Source organism: Giraffa tippelskirchi, chromosome 3, assembly GCF_054371585.1.
Source record: "Giraffa tippelskirchi isolate mGirTip1 chromosome 3, T2T-mGirTip1v1.2.pri, whole genome shotgun sequence".
NCBI classification, from domain to species: domain Eukaryota; kingdom Metazoa; phylum Chordata; class Mammalia; order Artiodactyla; family Giraffidae; genus Giraffa; species Giraffa tippelskirchi.
This window is the reverse complement of record NC_137277.1, coordinates 34,228,597-34,249,923: the sequence shown is the minus strand read 5'-3', so window position 1 is coordinate 34,249,923 and position 21,327 is coordinate 34,228,597. Positions and strand designations below refer to the sequence as shown.

General features: G+C 44.2%; 1 protein-coding gene across 4 annotated transcripts in view; it reads left to right on the top strand.

The window, feature by feature from the left end:
- Positions 1-21,327, top strand: part of USP43 (ubiquitin specific peptidase 43) — a 49,138-nt gene that overhangs the window by 18,011 nt on the left and 9,800 nt on the right. For 2 of the 4 annotated variants that reach the window (XM_081578343.1, XM_081578345.1), the window contains exons 4-13: positions 2,946-3,038; positions 4,950-5,085; positions 6,875-7,010; positions 9,084-9,219; positions 9,646-9,757; positions 15,070-15,173; positions 16,321-16,398; positions 17,208-17,334; positions 17,429-17,765; positions 20,187-20,345. In XM_081578343.1, coding sequence (XP_081434469.1) covers positions 2,946-3,038; positions 4,950-5,085; positions 6,875-7,010; positions 9,084-9,219; positions 9,646-9,757; positions 15,070-15,173; positions 16,321-16,398; positions 17,208-17,334; positions 17,429-17,765; positions 20,187-20,345 — 1,418 coding nt within the window. Of the gene's footprint in view, positions 1-2,945; positions 3,039-4,949; positions 5,086-6,874; positions 7,011-9,083; positions 9,220-9,645; positions 9,758-15,069; positions 15,174-16,320; positions 16,399-17,207; positions 17,335-17,428; positions 17,781-20,186; positions 20,346-21,327 lie in introns of all 4 variants that reach the window. The other 2 variants (XM_081578342.1, XM_081578344.1) reach the window with 1 other exon arrangement.

The following is a 21,327-nucleotide window of genomic DNA, read 5'->3' as shown; positions in this document are numbered from 1 at the left end:
AGGATGAGTAAGAAGCAAGATATTCATGCTAAAAAAAAAGGATTGGTGACAGCTAAAAATAGCTGCTTTCTGCCTGCTGGTCCAGCGTAAAGAAAAAAATATCGTTAGGGACATCCATCTAGGTTAGGGCTTTTGAGGTCTAAGCAGTGGTTTTCTGCAGCCATCAGTGGGTGCCAGTTCCAGACTGGAATCCCTGGGTGTGGTCCTTGCTGATCTGGACCCTCTTCAGTCTCCTTTTCTGGGGAGGATGCCCCCTGGTATCAGTCTTCTTTGTGAAACTGAAAGCCGGAAGTGCTATTATGGGTTAGTCCAGAGGCCCCCTGCTCACTGAGATTCTCTCTATATCTCCCCTTGCCCTCCTTTTTTAGGGGGCTGAGGTCTTGCCTTTGGCTGGAGGAGGGAAGGGAGAATAGTATTAGGGTGCTGGAGGTTGTAGGCTAGAGCAGGGGTTCCCCATCCTCCAGGATCTAATCCCTGATGATCTGAGGTGGAGTTGATGTAATAATAATAGAAATAAAGTGCACAGTAAATGTAATGCTCTTGAATCATCCCCAAACCATTCCTCCCCCTACCCCCATCCCTTGGAAAAATTGTCTTCCACAAAAATGGTCCCTGGTGCCAAAAAGGTCCAGGACCGCTGAACTGGAGGACAAATAATTGGTTATTCTATATAATTGTTATCATGGCTTGAAAACATCTGCAAATTTAATAGTCAAGGATTGTTGCTATGTTGGAGGTTTGGCTAGAGGAGGCAGTGTGTGTGTGTGTTTGTGCGTGTGTGTGTGTGTTCCTCTCTCCATGGCATTCATAGCTTTTGTTCACAGAAATCCTAATCTGGTCCCCATTACAGGTGGCATTCCCTTTTAGGCAGAGTATGTTTTAGAAGCATTTTTTGGATCACAGATTTGGAGAGGTGACATCTCGCTTGTGCATTGTCTTAATTACTGTTGCCGGCGTGAACATCTGTCTTACCAGCCAGCAAGCAGGTGAAGCTGGTCAGGTGGGAGGTGTCAGATGGATATTCAGTGGCAGCGAGAGGCCAGGGTATGAAATGAGCAGTGTCGTTTCGGGGCATTTGTAACCCGTGGAGAGCAGACAGCAGTTCTGAGTTCCAGTGGCAGATGAGAGACGGTTTTGGAACAGAAGCAATTGGACAGAGAGGATGAATAGCTTGGAGAAAATGGGCAAGTGAACAATGAACGGCGTTGGGGTGATTTTCTGTCCTTTCTCCTGGGAGATGGTAGGACAGGACTGTGCTGCGCTGGAGGGGCTGGCAAGGACGAAAGGACCCCTCCAGGCCACATCTGAGGTGTAGCTGGAGCCTCGTAACCTCTGGAGTTTTCTGTGAAAGTGATGGTACCCTCTCCCCCTGATCTGTTGGTCATAATCACCATCCTCATTTCTCATCCTTTGAGGAACAGGTGCCTCTCACGTCCTCTCTCTGGTTTATTATGAAAACAATATGCTTTCTTTATTCTTTAAATACAAAATTAGGCCGTTCTATGTTTTTGCCAAACTATGCATCTCTTGCTCCCTGCCAGAGATTCATGGCTCCATCTAAAGGCCATGTCCCTGGATGGGCTGACTAGGGTGCATCTGCAAGAAAAATTCGGCCTCGCTTAGTTTTAGTAGATTTTTAAAAAATGAGTAAATCAAAGAAAAACATTCCATCTCATTGGTCTGCTTAAATGTGAAATGGATTTGGAAATATCCCAATGACAAAGTGCGTCTTTCAGGTCTGTGTTATGCCACAGTATGTGATGGGTGACGTTGGGAGGAGGCAGGGAGAGAAACAGGGTGGCACAGGAGTCCCCACAAATGTCAGGTCTCCCTGCTGGCTGGCGCTCTATGCCTGGTGCATCCTTTTTACTACAACATTGCCATGGTTTTCCCAAAGGGAAATTTACCAGAGGCAGAGAGTGATTGAACGTTAAATACTGTGGTCTGAACTCTGGTCTGTTTTTTCTTTTTTTAAGATGTATTTATTTATTTGGTTGTGCTGGGTCTTAGTTGCAGCACGTGGCATATAGTTCCCTGACCAGAGATTAAACATAGGCCCACCCTCCTGCATCATAGAAGTCATCATCATGTCAACATCATAGAAGTTTATGGGATGGCTCAGTAGCCAAGTCAGAGAAGGCAATGGCACCCCACTCCAGTACTCTTGCCTGGAAAATCCCATGGACGGAGGAGCCGGGTAGGCTACAGCCCATGGGGTCGCTAAGAGTCGGACACGACTGAGCGACTTCACTTTCACTTTTCACCCTCCTGCATTAGGAGCACAGAGTCTTAGCCTTTGTACCACCAAGGAAATCCCCATACATATGATTAAACTTTTTCCTTTTTAAGAAATTGAGTTGAGAGCCACATAACATAAAATTAAGCATTTTAACATTGTAGTTCAGCAGCATGTACACCCACTATGTTGTGCAACCACTGATTTTTTTCTAGTTTGTAACCATTTTCATCACCCGCAAAAGAAAACCTGGTACTCATGAAGCAGCCACTCCCCAGGTCTCCCTCCTCTCATCACCTGGCAACCACCAATCTACATTCTCTCCCTGTGGCTTTACTCACTGTGATATTTCATATACATGGAATATTAATTATGTAGCCTTTGGTGTCTGGCTTCTTTTACTCACATGATGTTATCAAGGTTCATTTATGTAGCAAGTGTCAGGCCCTCAGGACTGAGCAATAATCCATTGCATGTCTATAACACATTCTATTTACCCATTTATCCATTGATGGACACATGAGTTGTATCCACCCTTTGGCTATTGTGAATAACATTGTCTGAACCTTTGTGCACAAAGATTTGAATACCTGTCTTCAATTCTTTGTGGTATGGCCCTAGCAGAAGAATTGCAATTGTGACTCTAACTCTTCGAGGAACTGCCCAACTGTTTAAGTTGCGATTCAACTTTAATGTGCATCCTCCACAGATCTTCCTTGACCTGTCCCCACTGCCTGAAACAGAGCAACACCTTCGACCCTTTCCTGTGCGTGTCCCTGCCCATCCCTCTGCGCCAGACGAGGTACGTGAGCATCATGCTGCTGAACTTGACGTCCATCCTTTGGAACCTCTGGACCCTGCAGCTGCGAAGTTCTCTTTCGCTTCTCAGCCAAGCCTTGCTTCTTGGGGACATCCAGTGACCTAATGGGATGATTAACGTGAAAGATTACTGAGTCCCTTCTTTAGCTGAAGAAGGAATTATAAACATGCTTTTGTTTATCAGCCCCATTGCGCAGCTTCCATCTTTGGCCCATTTAGAAGCTGGCATGGGCCAGTTGGTACCACTCAGACAGAGGTGAACCAGAGAAAACTTGTCGTCCTCTGATTTCCTCAGCTTTATTTCCAAATCCTTTTTCCTCTTGGGGAAGGTGTAGGAAAAGGTTTACTTAAGGAGAAAAGGAAAAGGAAAAGGGTTGTTGGGAGATACGAGAAAAAAAGAAAAGAGGAAGCAGGATTAGGTAGGAGACATGATGAAGTTTGGCTCTGCAAAAGGAAGAAGCATGTAGCACAAGCATCCCAGAAGCCCAGGTCTTGGCAGGGACTGTTAAGGCCACCGCCAATGTCAACCACATGGAAGCTTGGTGAATTTGTATATGGGGCATTTTTTCCCTCGGTTCCCCCACTTTGCAAAATCTTTTCTCTTGCCTTCTGTCTGTTGATATCCTCCATCTTTAGGATGCGGTGAAGACTGACGTCTTTATAAAACCTTTCCTGGCAACTGAACCCCCCTTCCTGCTCTGAATTCCTGTGCTGCTAATTGTCAATGCCATAAATATATTAATAACTGACTTATCCTATCATCATATGATGGCTACTGATAGATATGAGCTTTGATTCCTGGCCAGATGCAGCATAGCACAATGGTTAGGACCACTGACTCTGGGGCCAGACTGCCTGGGTTCAAGTCCCAGCTCTGCTAGTTATTGGTATGGGCTAGATTATTACTGAGGTAGAGAGCAGAAGAAACAGGAATTGGAGGGGTAAGCCCTGGTGTGCTGCTGGGTGTAGTAGACAGTGGAACTAGAGAGAGTCCAGAGAAGTTGGGGAGCAAAAGTGCTGTACTCTATCACAAGGGAGAAAGAACTTCAGGAGGAAAAGAGGAGCCTTGTCAGTAGTGTTGAGCTGTCCTGGAGGAAGAAGCTTGACTGCTCTACTTTTCAGACTTCAAAATTTCTTTTTGCTTTAGATTATCTATATAGCCAGTAGAATCTTGAGACCATAGGTTGGAACAGATGGTCCCTGACTTACGATGGTTCCATGTACAATATTTTGATTTTACAATGGTACAAAAGTGATGCGCATTCAGTAGAAACTGTGCTTTGCATGTTGAGTTTTGATCTTTTCCCAGCCGAGCAATGAGAGATATGGTCCTCTCTTGTGCTGGGCAGGGCAGCACCACAGCTCCCAGTCCAGCCTGGTGATCACGAGGGTAAACAACTGTACACTTAAAACCGCTCTGTTTTTCACCTTCATCATGGTATTCAGTAAATTACAGGGGCAATTCAAAACTTTATTATTACGGAGGCTCTATGTGGGATGCTTTTGCCCAACTGTGGGCAAATGTAAGTGTTCTGAGCATGTTTAAAGTGGGGAGGGCTAAGCTATGATATCTGATAGGTTAGGTGTATTAAATGCATTTTCGACTTAAGATAATTTAAGTTACAATGACGTAATCACATCGTAAGTTGAGGAAGACCTGTGTTGTGATTCTTAATCAAATATCCTTTATTTATAAGTTGGTGGAAAAGTACACGCAGCTGAGACCCTTGGGGAGTTGGCTCTCCTCTGCCACTTGGTAACAACGTGCTTAAAGGGCAATGACCCGACCAGGAAGCTGAGATTCGCCCGAGGGCTAAACTTGGTCTAGGGTCAGTGATGTTGGTGACAGCCCACATCTGTCCTTTAAGGATGTGACCTCCTTCCTATTTTCCAGATTCTTGAGTGTCACATTGGTCTTCTCCTCCAAGAGCCAGCGGTTCCTGCGGGTTGGCCTGGCCGTGCCGATCCTGAGCACGGTGGCAGCCCTGAGGAAGATGGTTGCAGAGGAAGGCGGCATCTCTCCAGAGGAGGTGTGATGGGGCACCTGGGCATGGGATGAGGGATGCTAACCGTGCCAGCTCTCTAGGCTGTTTAGGCTACTTTTTGGCTCTCAATGACTCCAATGTGACTCATGAGTTACTGTTTGATTAATAGTCCCTGGTGTCTGTGATGACTGGGCTTAGACCTCTCCCTGCTTTTTCACAGAATAACCCGGAAAGGACACCACCTTTGTCTTCCAAAAAGGTGACGATGATGACGATCATCATCCTTTCAACAATAGCTGACTCAGTAGTGCTTATTAAGTGCTGAGCACCACTCTATGAACTTTATAGCTAATTTACTCCCCACCCATCATCCTGTGAGGCAGATATTACAATTATCCTCATTTTACCAGTGAGCACTGAGAGGTTGAGTGGCTTGCCCAAGGTCACACTGGGAAAGTGTGACACAAGGTCAGTGACTGGGCCAGGATTTGAATGCAGATAGTGATTTCAGAACCTGAGCCACTATTCTATATTTTCACTCCTGAGAATATAAACCAGGAGACTGAAGAGGAACTTGGGATGAGTACATGAGGCAATTTGGGGACAGTGGGATGGGTGTGCTCTGCTTTTTTTTTTTTTTTTTTGAGTGTCTTGGTAAAGAGTTTGGATTCACTGTGACTTTGGTGGGCAGACCCATAATAGGGTCCCCCATGAAAGGACAGGGTAGAAGGGATGGTGGTGAAAAGCAACAAGGGAAGGGCTCAAAATGGGGTTCTAATTGTGATTCAGTCCCTTTCTAGTTTTCGGACCTTGGACAAAGTAATCAGTCCTCTATTTCTTTCTTTAGGTTTTTTTTTTTTAATTAAAAAAATTTTTTTTGCCACACTGTGCAGCATCATACCCACGCCTCCTGTCTTGGAAGCACAGAGCCTTAACCACTGGACCTCCAGGGAAGTCCTGGTCCTCTGTTTCTTTAACTGTAAAATGGAAAATTTATACTTCCATTGGTGTAAAATTGGTGACTTGGTGACCTCATGAGATTTTTTTTCTAGTTAAGGAATATTTTTAGCGTTTTCATTACAGAAGGGAATGGATATAAGAAAGTGTCCATCTTAGGGTTATAACTTAACTTGTTGACTTTTTACATGTGTGTACATCTGTGTAACCACCATGATAACAGAACCTTTCTATCACCCCAGTGGACTCCTTCCTGCTTCAACCCAATCAATTCCTCTGACCTTTCTCACTATTTTAATAAAGATCTCAGTCAAAGGAAAAGATGTGTGTCTGTGTGCTCAGTTGTTGATTCCTTCCACCCTTGAGGGGACAGAGTTGGATCTAGGGGCAGCCAGGACCCTCAAAGCAGTAGTCACCCATCTCCTCCACTACAAAACCAACCTTTTCTGCTCACCTCACTCAGTGTTCCATAAAAATATTTCCCATGTATGATACAATGTGAAAAAAGTTGGCAATACTATTTAGAAGTTTTTTAAGTGGAGATCAGTTAGTGGGAAACACTCTCAATTTTTGTTTTTCTGAAATGGGCTTCACGTTAGGCTCATTCTGTCAGGATAGTTTAGCTGGGTATAAAACTTTAGCTTTTCAATTTTCTTCTCCCCACTCTTCCTTTGGCACTTTGATATTCTGCTGTTGCAGTTGAGATCCAAGTCTGTGTTAGTTTGACCATTGCACCTAGTGTTTTATTACTAAAAATAAGTAACCACTTGGAAGGAAAATGTAAAAGAGAGGTTTCAAGCAATTGGTCATTTTTAGACTGCTTCTTTGTTAAGTCCCCTTTGAGAAACAAAAGGGAAAATGATCATTTTCATTCCAGGTGATCTTGGTTGAACTGTATCCCAGTGGACTCCAGAGGTCTTTCTTTGATGAAGAGGACCTGAATACTATTGCAGAAGGAGATAATGTCTATGCCTTCCAAGCTCCCCCATCACCTGGGCAGGAGATGCTCTCAGGTACAGTAGTGCTTTGCAAAATTTTATTTGGATATTATGAATTATAGGTTTGGGAGAATACCTATTGGGTGCTAAGGCATAAGACATTCAGTTTTAGTACTTGGAAATATCAGGCTTATTTTCTCTGATATTTGTTTTACAGATGATTCATTATTAAAAATCAATCAACTAATACAGGAATTCTCAAAACCTTAGTATCAGAATCATCTGGAGAGCTTGTTTAAGCAGATTTCTGAACCCTACCCACAGGGCTTTTGACTCAGTAGTCCAGGGGTGGGGCCTGAGAAACTACTCGTCTGGGGTAAGCTCTGGTGATAATGGTCCTGGGGCCATGTTTTGAGAACCATTATTCAGAATGGGACTTCTCTTGTGGCTCAGATGGTAAAGCATCTGCCTACAATGCAGGAGACCTGGGTTTGATCCCTGGGTCAGGAAGATCCTCTGGAGAAGGAAATGGCAACCCACTCCAGTACTCTTGCCTGGAAAATCCCATGGATGGAGGAGCCTGGTAGGCTACAGTCCATGGGGTCTCAAAGAGCACAACTGAGCAACTCACTTTCATTCAGAATGGGTGCTGGAGTAATCTTTGTCTTCAGGAGTCTTACAGTTCAAGATCAGTGCTTGAAGTAAAACTGTTATAGCAACCTAGATGTGCATCAACAGATGAATGGATAAAGAAGTTGTGGTACACATACGCAATGGAATATTACTCAGCCATAAAAAGGAACACATTTGAGTCAGTTCTAATGAGGTGGATGAACCTAAAACCTATTATACAGAGTGAAGTAAGTCAGAAAGAGAAAGATAAATATCATATTCTAATGCATACATACAGAATCTAGAAAAATGATACTGAAGAATTTATTTACAGGGCAATAGTGAAGAAATAGACATAGATAATAGACTTATGGACATGGGGAGAAGGGAGGAGAGGGTGAGATGTATGGAAAGAGTAACATGAAAACTTACATTACCATATGTAAAATAGATAGCCAACGGGAATTTGCTGTATGGCTCAGGAAGCTGAAACAGGGGCTCTGTATCAACCTAGAGGGGTGGGATGGGGAAGGAGATGAGAGGGAGGTTCAGAAGGGGGGAGATATATTTATATATGGCTGATTCATGTTGAGTTGAGGTTTGATGGAAAATAACAAAATTCTGTAAAGCAATTACCCTTCAATAAAAACTAAATTAATTTAAAAAAACTTAAAAACTGGAGTAGTAGATGGTCAAAGAGGTTATTAAATGACATTTTGTTAACAGTCTCACTTCCCTATGTTTACTTTTCCTAAACTTTGGATAGGCAAAGATGGTCAGTTTCTGATAGTCTTTCATTGTAGGTCAGTATACACTTTGGTCCAATTAACCAGTCAAGAAGACTCATATTAGAGCACGTTGCACCAGTGGTACCATGTAGCACAGATAAATTCTCTGCCCCAGGCTGTATCCTTGGCCAGCCTAGGTGGCAGACTGGCTGTGGGAACCAAGCATCTGCAGTCACTCTGAGTCACTGGAGAGACTCTGGGTGTGGAACCTGGAACAAAACATTGACAGGCCCTGATTACGTGATAACTCAGTGAAACAAGCCTTCATTTCAAATTTAATCACAGGTCACATGTCTGTGCCTTACAAGTAAAATTTCAGAGCTGATTGGAAATTGAGGATGGTCCAATTCTACTTTCTCAATGACAAAGATTTTTGCATTCCCTCTGTGCTTCTTATGTTGGCTTTCTAAGAAAGCAGAAACTCTACAGCCCTCTGATCAAAGCATACAAGCAACCAAAGTCATTTTGGTGTATTTTTCAGATTGGCTTTGAAAAGTGTTGATTAAAATCTCTGTATTTTAAAATTGGCTGAACACAGCAGCAAGTTCACTACCGTGTAGATCCTCTTCTTGTACCAGGTGTTCAGGGGCACATGTACCATGAACTTTAATATTGCTTTCCCTGAAGCCCTCCAGTGTCTCCCATGGGTGGTTAAGAGATGCTCAAAGAGAAGAGGGGCTGGAAGCCAGCGTTTCTGACCCAGGATAGTAACTCCTTTAAGAACACAAATGTAATTCTTGATCTTCAGCTCGTCCATCTGGTCTACTGGTCTCCCCACGCTTGGCAGCCCGTGAGGGTCAGCGATTATCCCTGCCCATCCACAATGAGACCACGGTGCTAATCCTCTTCTGTAATTTGGTGGGCTCAGGGCAGCAGGCCAGCAGGTATGTTTAACTTTGTCTTTCTTTCACATGATTTCTGGGGTGTGTCAATGTGTTCTTGGAATTGGGGCTGGAATAATTCTAATTTGAAAAAGATTAAATATCCATTCTTAAGGTTGATCCACAAGGAGTAGGGTGTAAGGTGCTTGCTGATGAAGAGGATCAAAAGTGATGGCCCTCAGCAGGTGGCTAACACCACCCTTAACAATTAAGTATCAGAGGTTTTCCTATTGGTTTTAGGAACAATGATAACTGCTCTCATCACTATTTTTTTTCTTAAGTTTTTTTTTTTTTTTTAATTTATTGGCTGTGGTGCATGGTATGTGGGATCCAATTGAGTGAAGCCAATGAGTAGAGTTAACACTGTTGACTCTTGGGTATTGTTGGTTTTTGTTTTGCTGAAATAACCTCATATACTTGGATTTCCAGGTTTGGGCCTCCTTTCTTGGTAAGGGAAGACAGAGCCATCTCATGGATCCAGCTCCAGCAGTGCATTCTCAACAAAGTCCGATACCTCATGAAGAGCGAGGTCCCCATGCAGGTCAGTGTGTGTGTGTGTGTGTGTGTGTGTGTGTGTGTGTGTTGTGTGTGTGGGGGGTTAGGAATATAGGGGTAGCTCAGGAGAGACAGAATTTGGCATCAATGACAGCATTCATATTGTCATATCAAACAACTTTAATTTTTATGCAAGAAAAATCACAATTTTATGACCTGTGCCGTTCCTCTCTTTGTCACATTACCAAAGACCTTTCATAGATGGAGCTTTTGCTTGTTAAATCTTTTGAAACACGGCCTTCCCTGGTGATTCAGTGTCTAAGAGTCCATTCTCCCAATGCAGGGGGCAACAGGTTCAATCCCTGGTCAGGGAACTAGATCCTACAGGCCACAACTAATTGTTCCCATGCTGGAGCTGCAGATCTAGCATGCCTCAACCAGAAGAAAAGATCCCACAGTTGAGACCCAGTGAAGCCAAACAAATAAATATTTTTTAAAAAAACTGGAAGAAAGAGTGGAATTTACATCATTCGTTTGTGGCTTCCCATAGTTCTTCCTGGAGGGAAACTTATTGTAATAAACTGTAATGTAGACATTTGAACCAAAAGTTTCAATGGACTTGCGTCCTGTTGCTCTCCACCCTAAAATTGATGTTTATGTCCAAATATGAGAATGTAGATATTCAAATAATTTTCTCCAATTTTTTAAAAACACATGAAAAACTCCAAGAAGGAACACCTTTATGCCTTGCTCATTTATTGACTCTCAAACTGGTTCAGTTCAGTTCAGTCACTCAGTCACGTCCAACTCTCTGCGACTCCATGGACTGCAGCACGCCAGGCTTCCCTGTCCATCACCAACTCCCAGAGTTTACTCAAACTCATGTCCAAAGAGTCGGTGATGCCATCCAACCATCTCATCCTCTGTCATCCCATTCTCCTTCCACCTTCAATCTTTCCCAGAATCAGGGTCTTTTCCAATGAGTCGGTACTTCGCATCAGGTGGCCAAAGTATTGCAGTTTCAGCTTCAACATTAGTCCTTCCAATGAATATTCAGGACTGATTTCCTTTAGGATTGACTGGTTGGATCTCCCTGCAGTCCAAGGGACTCTCAAGAGTCTTCTCCAACACCACAGTTCAAAAACATCAATTCTTCGGCACTCAGCTTTCTTAATAGTACAACTCTCACATTCATACATGACAACTGAAGACCATAGCTTTGACTAGATGGACCTTTGTTGGCAAAGTAGTGTCTCTACTTTTTAATATACTATCTAGGTTGGTCATACTTTTCTTCCAAGGAGTAAGTGACTTTTAATTTCATGGCTGCAGTCACCATCTGCAGTGATTTTGGAGCCCCCAAAAATAAAGTCTGTCACTGTTTCCCTATCTATTTGCCATGAAGTAATGGGACCAGATGCCATGATCTTCTTTTTCTGAATGTTGAGCTTTAAGGCAACTTTTTCACTCTCTTCTTTCACTTTCATCAAGAGGCTCTTTAGTTCTTCTTTGCTTTCTGCCATAAAGGTGGTGTCATCTGCATATCTGAGGTTATTGATATTTCTCCCAGCAATCTTGATTCCAGCTTGTGCTTCATCCAGCCCATCATTTTGCATGATGTACTCTGCATATAAATTAAATAAGCAGGGTGACAATATACAGCCTTGACGTATTCCTTTCCTGGTTTGGAACCAGTCTGTTTTCCCATGTCCAATTCTAACTGTTGCTTCTTGACCTGCATATAGATTTCTTAGGAGCCAGGTCAGGTGGTCTGGTATTCCCATCTCTTGAAGAATTTTCCACAGTTTGTTGTGATCCACAGAGTTAAAGGCTTTGGCATAGTCAATAAAGCAGAAGTAGATGTTTTTCTGGAACCCTCTTGTTTTTTCGATGATCCAACAGATGTTGGCAATTTGATCTCTGGTTCCTCTGCCTTTTCTAAACCCAGCTTGAACATCTGGAAGTTCACGGTCCACGTACTGTTGAAGCCTGGCTTGGAGAATTTTGAGCATTACTTTGCTAGTGTGTGAGATGAGTACAATTATGTGGTAGTTTGAGCATTCTTTGGCCTTGCCTTTCTTTGGGATTGGAATGAAAACTGACCTTTTCCAGTCCTGTGGCCACTGCTGAGTTTTCCAAATTTGCTGGCATATTGAGTGCAGCACTTTCAAAGCATCATCTTTTAGGATTTGAAATAGCTCAACTGGAATTCCATCACCTCCACTAGCTTTGTTTGCAGTGATGCTTCCTAAGGCCCACTTGACTTCACATTCCAGGATGTCTGGCTCTAGGTGAGTGATCACACCATCATGGTTATTTGGGTCCTGAAGATTTTTTTTTTTTATAGTTCTGTGTATTCTTGCTACCTCTTCTTAATACTGCTTCTGTTAGGTCCATACCATTTCTGTCCTTTATTGTGCCCATCTTTGCATGGAATGTTCCCTTGGTATCTCTAATTTTCGTGAAGAGATCTCTAGTCTTTCCCATTCTTTTGTTTTCCTCTATTTGTTTGCATTGATCACTGAGGAAGGCTTTCTTATCTCTCATTGCTATTCTTTGGAACTCTGCATTCAAATGGGTATATCTTTCCTTTTCTCCTCTGCCTTCAGCTTCTCTTCTTTTCTCAGCTATTTGTAAGGCCTCCTCAGACAACCATTTTGCCTTTTTGCATTTCTTTTTCTTGGGGATGGTCTTGATCCCTGCTTCTTGTACAGTGTCACGAACCTCCATCTATAGTTCTTCAGGCACTCTGTCTATTAGATCTAATCTATTTGTCACTTCCACTGTATAATCATAAGGGATTTGATTTAGGTCATACCTGAATGGTCTAGTGGTTTTCCCTACTTTCTTCGATTTAAGTCTGAATTTGGCAATAAGCAGTTCATGATCTGAGCCACAGTCTGCTCCAGGTCTTGTTTTTGCTGACTGTATAGAGCTTTTCCATCTTTGGCTGCAAAGAGTATAATCAATCTGATTTCTGTATTGGCCATCTGGTGATGTCCATGTGTAGAGTCTGGTTGTTTCCAAATAAAAGCAACAAGTTTTAAAACCATTTCTTATTTTTTGACCGTGCCATGGGGTATGTGGGATCTTTGTTCCCCAACCAGGGATAGAACTCCCACCATCTTCATTGGAAACACGAAGTCTTAACCACTGGACCATGAGGGAATTCCCTAAAACCATTCCTTTTAGCCCTGATAGTATCAGAAGTTGTTCTGATGGCTGCTTGGCACAGAAGACTTTACCATTTTTAGGGACAGGTCAGTAGCCTCAGAATTTCGTTTTCCCCCAATTATTCCCTAAGTATGAACTTCCCATTTGGAGGATGTCCCAAACATTTCAAAGGGATTTCTTCATAATTATTCATAATTCATGTGCTTTCCTGCCCAGGGAAAATCATACATTGATTCAGGATTTACCCCAAATATCAGTTTGTTAATGACCTTTTCTACCTTTGTACCAAATCTTTATCTCCAAAGGATTTTTGCTCCATGAACTACCCGGCAGATCTGCCCAAATTAGAAACTTGAATTTCTCCCTAAGTAGGTCAGAATATCTAGTAATAGCTTTGGCCTTCCCCAAACTCTGTGCTCCTTGTTGTTGAAAGTGGACAGAACTGCTTTCATGCAAACACTGAACTCAGCTGTTCTTAGTCTCCCCCTAGTCTCCCATGTACTTTTGCCTCTGTACATCTACAGCCATTTCAATCAAGCAGTCAGTGGGGCCTGCAAAATTCTGACACAGGCAACCCCTGACTTGATTTTTTAAAAACATTGTGATAAAACGCATGTAACATTAATTTTAACCATTCACAAATGTGCATTAATTGTATTCCTCATGATGCATAGCCATCACCACTATACCCCCTAAATTTTTCATCATACCCACAAAAACTATACCTATTAACAACTCCCTGTTCACCCAGCACCTAGCCTGTGGGAACCTCCATTCTACTTTCTGTCTTTATGACTTTAACCACTCTGGGTATCTCACATAAACAGAACTATACAATATTTGCCCTTTTGCGTCTGGTTTATTTCACTAAGCAAAATGTTTTCAGGATCCATTCATGTTGCAGCATGCATTGAATTTACTTATTTGTTCAGGCTGAGTAATATTCCACGGTGTGTGTCTTTGAGACTCCATGGACTGTATAGTCCATGAAATTCTCCAGCCCAGAATACTGGAGTGAGTAGCCATTCCCTTCTCCAGGGGATCTTTCCAACACAGGGATTGAACCCAGGTCTCCTGCATTGCAGGCAGACTCTTTACCAGCTGAGCCACTAGGGAAGCCCAAGAATACTTGAGTGGGTAGCCTATCTCTTCTCCAGGGGATCTTTCCAACCCAGGAGTTGAAGTGAAATCGCCTGCATTGCAGGCGGATTCTTTACCAGCTGAGCTGTCAGGGAATCCCTTGTGTGTATATAATACCATATTTGGTTTATCCATTCATATGTTGATGGATTCTTGGGTTACTTCTACCGGTTGACTATTGCAAACAATGCTGTTTAAGGTTCACTTTGCTTCCCTGGTGGCTCAGACAGTAAAGAATCCGCCTGCAATGTGGGAGACCTGGGTTCGATCCCTGGGTTGGGAAGATCCCCTGGAGAAGGGGAAGGCTACCCACTCCAGTGTTCTGGCTTGGAGAATTCCATGGGGTTCCATGGAGAATTTCATGGGGTTGCAAAGAGTCGGATACAACTGAGTGACTTTCACTTTCATGGTTCACTGTATGGGAAAAACCACTACAATATTGTAAAGTAATTAGCCTCCAACTAAAATAAATAAATTAATAATTAAAAAAAACAGTTCAGAAAAGTTAGAATATGAAAAAAATATACATCTTAGAATAAAAACATAGGTGACATTTCTTTTATGTGGCTTATTTTGATGTGTACAAATACTTAGCATTTGATAAGTAAAATGTACACTAGCTTGCTTTTAGATAATCGCCTCACTTTGGTAATCTGGTGATGATGATAATCATCTTGATACATTAAATTGCCTATTAATAATTGATTAACAGAATTGGTTTAATTTCCCATTTATTGTGCCAACATTTGCTTCAATTAACCATGGGTTATTTTATTTTTTGAAATGTCATTTTAAATCACTGTGTTCACTGTTTCAGAAAATTTAATGTTACATGGTGTTAGGTTACTATGTTAAAAGGTATAGGGTGTATCTTCTAAAAAAACTAAAGCCTTTATATCTCCAGGTTTAGAAAACAATTATTAAGAACCTATTCAAAATACCCTTTAATTAGAAAGTTGCATTTTTGGAGTAACTTCTTTGCACATAACCATCTGATTCATACCAACATGCACATTGACCTGCTTCCTGTTCTTGGCTTGACAGGACCTGGGGTCACTGTTTTCCATCCGGGTCGTGGGACTCTCCCTGGCCTGCAGCTACTTGTCCCCACAGGACAGTCGGCCCCTCTGTCACTGGGCAGTTGACAGGTAAGGGGATGTTCCAGACATGGTAAGAGAATGAATACATTCTTGTCTGACTAGACTCCTTCAAGGCTGTATATCAGTAAAACTGATGACAATCTTAACTGCCCTTGGTCTTCTGCACTAGCGACTGTGTTAGGTCCTTGTATACATTCTATCCTTCCAGTCCTTATGTCTAAGCAGGACTGATGGCCACTTCAGAGATAGAGAGGACACTGGGGTTCCCAAAGATGAGGACTTATTCACACTCACATGGCTAGTTAAGGATTGTATACCTTCCATGAACTCAAACCCTGGGTTTTTGTTTTGTTTTTTTGTTTTTTTTTTTAATAGTTTCAATTTTATTTTATTTGTTATTTTTATTTTTTGGCCATGCTATATGGCATGCAGGACCTTAGTTCCCTGACTAGGGATGTAACCCCATGCCCTCTGCATTGGAAGAACAGAGTCTTAACCATGGACCCCCAGGGAAGTCCCTCAAAACCTGTCTTTGAATCATCTTGGTGACAGCTAGGGGCTCATGTGACATCTTCACTTTTTTCCTGCAGTACATTCAAAACCTTCTTTTAATGGGCAGACCCTCCCATCACTTGTCTATATATCGCTTGTTGATTTCATGTCTTCCACTTTCTTCTGTATTAAGGCCAGCCAATCTCTTCTGAAATGGGCTGAGTGCAAATAGCTGGAAAGAGCGATGGGATGATGAGATTTTCTGGGTCCGGGTGGTTCTGGAAGGGGAAGACCTTTTAGGTTTTAGAGGTGGGCTCAAAGATGCTCCTTTCACTTCACAGTGGAGGAAAACCCAGCAGCTCATTTTGGGCATCATCAGAATTGGGTGTGTGTGTAGGATGTTCAAACAGAACAGACCTATTGACATTGAGCAGGTGGCTGGGGCTGCAGTGGGAGTGCTGAGCCGTGGCCGGGCAGCCACCAGACCCTCAGAGCTCGCTAACTCCCAGGGTAGGGAGGACAGAGGCTTCAGAGTAGATGAAGGACCAAGCCTTCCGCAGACAGCGCCTCCCCAGGCCCCCGACCTCGGTTTCCGTGCAGCTCTGGACATTTCTGTTGGGAACATCGGTCCTGGGGGTGGGGAGGGTGGGGAGAGTGGGAAGCAGCCTCCATGTCTTGGATGGGCCCCCTATTCTCTCATCAGGGCTCTGCATCTCAGGAGGCCAGGAGGCCCCCCGCACATCAAACTGGCCGTGGAGTGGGACGTTGACACCAAGGAGCGGTGAGTCCAGCAGAGCCCAGCTCAAGCAGAGAAGACAAAGCCTGTTCGTGCATAATGGACCTTCCTGTGCCAGCTCCCCTGATGCCACTGTGGGGTGTATGAAGCTTCCCGGATGCCCTGTGACCCATTCCTCCAAGGAGCCCTAGTGGCAATTGTCTGTCTGTAAACAATAGCAGTAGGAGTAGTATAATGATGTCGGTGGGTGATGGCCGTGGTGCTCACAGTCACAGTTGTAAATGGTGAGGTGACACTTATCCACTCCCCCTGGCCAGTCACTGCTCTGAGCACTTTCCATCTGTGCAGGATATTTCATGCATCACTTTCTGTAAGGGAGGGCCAACTCGAATCCAGCTTGTCAGGTGAGGAAACCAAGGCACAGAGAGGTTAAACGGTTGCTCAGTGTCACACAGCCTGTGCCTGGCAGAGGTGGACTTTGAACTCAGGCCGTCGGGCTCAAGTGCACACTCTTAGTCACTCGGCGTGGCTGCTTCTCTAACCCTGAGGGCATCTTCCAACGCTGGGAAAGGACACTGTTCAGCCTGGTGAGGGTTTATTAATCTCAACTAGGTGCCAGGCCGTGCATCACATGAAACAAAGTTGCATAAGCCAAGGGCTTGGTCCTTCTCAGGGCTGGTGGGGGAGACTGAGAATTCCAGTAAAGAGAGTGGGCACTCTGGGAGCCCAAGGAAGGGAGTCTTTGACTCCACAGCAGATGCTTTGCACCTCATTAGCTGGGAGTAGAGACCCTTGAGTGGCGGTGGGGGCGGGGAGGTGAGACACCCACACGGCCTCTGTCTGCTCCCCCGCAGCCTATTCGGGAGCCCCCAGGAGGATTGGGTGCAAGACGCGGACAGTGTGAGGCGGCAGCAGCAGGCCCACCAGCAGCACAGCTGCACTCTGGACGAGTGTTTCCAGTTCTACACCAAGGAGGAGCAGGTCCCAACCTGGGGGTCTGCGCCCTGGCTGGGCTGTGGGGGGTGCCAGAGCCCGTCAGTGGGTAGACTCACGGTCCTGGTGGCTTCCCTTCCAGCTGGCCCAGGACGACGCGTGGCGGTGCCCGCACTGCCAGGCCCTGCAGCAGGGGGTGGTGAAGCTGAGCCTCTGGACCCTGCCCGACATCCTTATCATCCACCTCAAGCGCTTCTGCCAGGTGGGCGAGAGGAGGAACAAGCTCTCCACGCTGGTGAAGTTCCCGCTCACCGGGCTCGACATGGCTCCCCATGTGGCCCAGAGGAGCACCAGCCCCAAGGCCATGCCAGGCGCCTGGCCTCCTTCCTGGAAGCAGCCAGCCTGCCTGCCCAGCAGCTACCCGCCAGACTTCCTGTATGACCTCTACGCTGTCTGCAACCACCACGGCAGTTTGCAAGGTGGGCATTACACAGGTGAGCCTGCCTCGCGGCCCGTGGCTGCTACTGTGGCCACGTTCATGGCCATGGCCTGGGCCTCCAGATACCCTGGGAAGGGACACCCATGGGATGCCAAGCTTACTCGGGCACTTGGCACCAGCTGACCCCTCACCCGCTGCACTCCAGGAACCTGCCAGAGGTTAGGGGGTGCTGGCCCAAGCATGGGGCAGGGTTAGGAGGGTGGTTGGGATAGAAAGTTAGTTACGGCCCGAGTTTTCAGCATATCAGGTGAAACTCAAAGAGTGACATTTGTCCTCATCTGTGATTCAGCCCAAAGACTCCCATTTATAAGATTTGGTATTTATTTCTACAGGGTACATTCAATTGTTACTGCCTCCTAGGAACATGGAGTGAATGAAGGATGGCAGGACAGAAATAAAGAGCTTGGCAGCTCGCTCAGTTCATAATTGCATACCTTGGTCTGTTCTACACTAATATAAATTAGGTCATTTCTGGAAAAAAATTCTTGGAAATATTTTGTGTTTTTGAAAAGTGTGCTATTCCTAGTGTACTCATGAACCTGCAATTTGGAAAACACTGGACCATATAAACAACCAGGATCATCACTCATTTGTTCATTGAGCAAATATTTATGAAGTCCTCATTCTATGCCAAACCCTGGGCTAGGTGCTAGAGCCTAAGTGATAAACAAGATGAATAGGAGTCCTGCCCTCATGGGACTAATTTCAGACACAGAAATAAAAAGGTGCTTGTCCCTTTAACACTTTCACTACTTGGTGTCATGAAAAGGTGATTGGTTGATGTGTCTGAGATACAGATAAGCCCTGCCTGAGCATGTTACCTTCAGGAAAGATGACGTGGAACTAGCTGTGTGAATAATGGTAGGAATGCATTATGGGCAGTGCTGCTAGCATGTGCAAAGGTCCAGAGGCAGAGTTAGTGTGTTTAAGAATTGATGAAAGCCCACTGTGACTGAAGGGGGAAGTAAGTCAAGATGGGGCTGGATCCCAAGATGCTGGAGGCCATGGAAAAGAGATTGCATTCTTCCAAACTGGTGGGAAGCCATTAAACGGTTTTCAGCAGAGGAATAAAGACATAATCGAGTTCACAAAGTGAGGTCTTAGCTCAAGCAGAGAATTGGGTGGAGCAAGAATGTAAGCTGGAATTGCAGTTAGGAGGGCCTCAAGTGGGAGATGGTGTTGGCTGGGACTTGGGTGATAATAGGCTATTCAAGACACATTTGGGAAAGAGTATTGGTCAGACTGGCTTTTGGACTCAGCATGGCATAGAAGAGAGACAGGAGCAAAGATGAACTTCTCGTGCTTGGTTTGAGCTGGTGCAAGTCAGTCAACTGTGCTTCCTTCCACAGCAGGAGACGTGGGTTCGAACCCTGGTCAGGGAACTAAGATCCCACATGCCACGAGTTTTGGCCAAAAAAAAAAAAGCCAGCCAAGTGTGGCTCGTGGGCCAAATCCAGTCTGGCACCTGTATTCATTCAGTCCATGAGTTAAAAATGATTTTTACCTTTTAAAAAGGGGTAAAAAAGCAAAACAAACCAAATAACAGCAAGAAGAATATATGACAGAGACCGTAGGTGGCCAAAGGTGACCTGCAGAGCGTAAAATTGTCCGAATGGGCTATTTGGCCCATTACAGAAAAAAGCTGGCTTTTACTCCTGAATTAGTATGTTATGGTACCATTTACTGAGATGTGGAGGGAAAGGAGAGGAATATTTCTTGTATTTGTTTGGAAGGTGATGAGAATCTTAACTATGATCATTTTCTTAGATGTTTGGCTACAGTTCTTAGGTAGGAAAGAAGTGTATTATAATCCCAACCGCATATTTTCCTTGCATACTGAATCAGAGATGTGCATTTTGAAGCTTCTCAAAAGAACCAGGATGACCATTAGCATTATTACCTGAAAAAAGTGAAAGTGTTAGTTGCTCAGTCATGTCTGACTCTTTAGCAACCCTATGGATGGTAGACCACCAGGCTCCTCTGTCCATGAGATTTACCAGGCAAGAATACTGTAATGAGTAGCCATTCCCTTCTTCAGGGGATCTTCCCAACCCAGGGATCAAACTTGGTCTCATGCATTGCAGGAAGATTCTTTACCATCTGAGCCACCAGGGAAGCCCCCCATAAATAACTCAGGACACTCTTTTATTAGAAATTTTGCCTGAACAATCTCTACAATGTAAGGATTCAGCTTGTGTGGTAACAACCCACTTTATCAGTGAGCATCTGGATGTATAACTGGTTGATCCTTTCTGATTCCACCAAATTCCTTTCTGGTTAAAAATGGACTGATGTTTCTCATTCTATGATAAATATCTGTTTTTCAGCCATGCCAGTGGGAAATCTCTTCCTGCTTTGGGGGGCTCCAATTAATGGGGACTTGGGGTTTGGACCTTCGCAGCCTACTGCCGGAACTCTCTGGATGGCCAGTGGTACAGTTACGATGACAGCACGGTGGAGCCGCTTCTAGAAGACGAGGTCAATACACGAGGGGCTTACATCTTGTTTTATCAGAAGAGGAACAGCATCCCTCCGTGGTCAGCCAGCAGCTCCATGAGAGGTAGGTACTGCCGTTCCTCCCGGGAGAGGGAGGGACTGGACAAAGGCAAGATGCTCAGTCACATCAAGGACCAGGAGAGGTCCCTCAAGGGTCTGAAAGAGGAAGCTTTGTCTGCTTCCCTGGTAGCTCAGCTGGTAAAGAATCTGCCTGCAATGCAGGAGACCCCGGTTTGATTCCTGGGTCAGGAAGATCTGCTGGAGAAGGGATAGGCTATCCACTCCAGTATTCTTGGGCTTCTCTAGTGGCTCAGCTGGTAAATAATCTGCCTGCAATGTGAGAGACCTGGGTTCGATCCCTGGGTTGGGAAGATCCACTGGAGAAGGGAACGGTTACCCACTCCAGTATTCTGGCTTGGAGAATTCCACAGTTTGGGGAGTCCATGACTCAGTCATGACTGAGCGACTTTCACTTTCACTTTCCAGAGCATGTACAGCCCTATAGAACTGTGTCCCGTTTGTAAGGATGTGTGCAGGACACACTGAGATCCAAGAACGGGAAAAGGAATAACATTTTGTACCTATGACACGTGACTCTTGGGAGCGTGGCATTCTTTATTTTCTCTCTTGCTTATATGAGCCTGATCTTAATAAGCTCATTATTGGCCAAGGGATTTTTGCAGAAACTATTTCCTTGGCCACAGATTTGTATTTTGGTCAGCCAAAAATTAGTTCTGTTATTTCATTAACACTTTGCGGGTTATGATGTTCAACTGTTACATCTGACACAAGTGTAGTTTTCTGATTTTCATAAAATGTTGTCTTTCATTTTCTCTTCTGTAGAAGCAAAGGAGCCTTCTTTAGCACCATGAGTTTCATTTTCACTTTCCATCTTTTGTTGGCCCAATATTTACATTGTTTGAATCAGAACTATATTCTGAAGAACTATCATCTTCTGAGACACTAGTATGTATGTCACTTGGACAATCAGCATAAAATTTACTGAAAAATTCTTTTTTACTCAAAATTTTGCAATGTGTCATTTT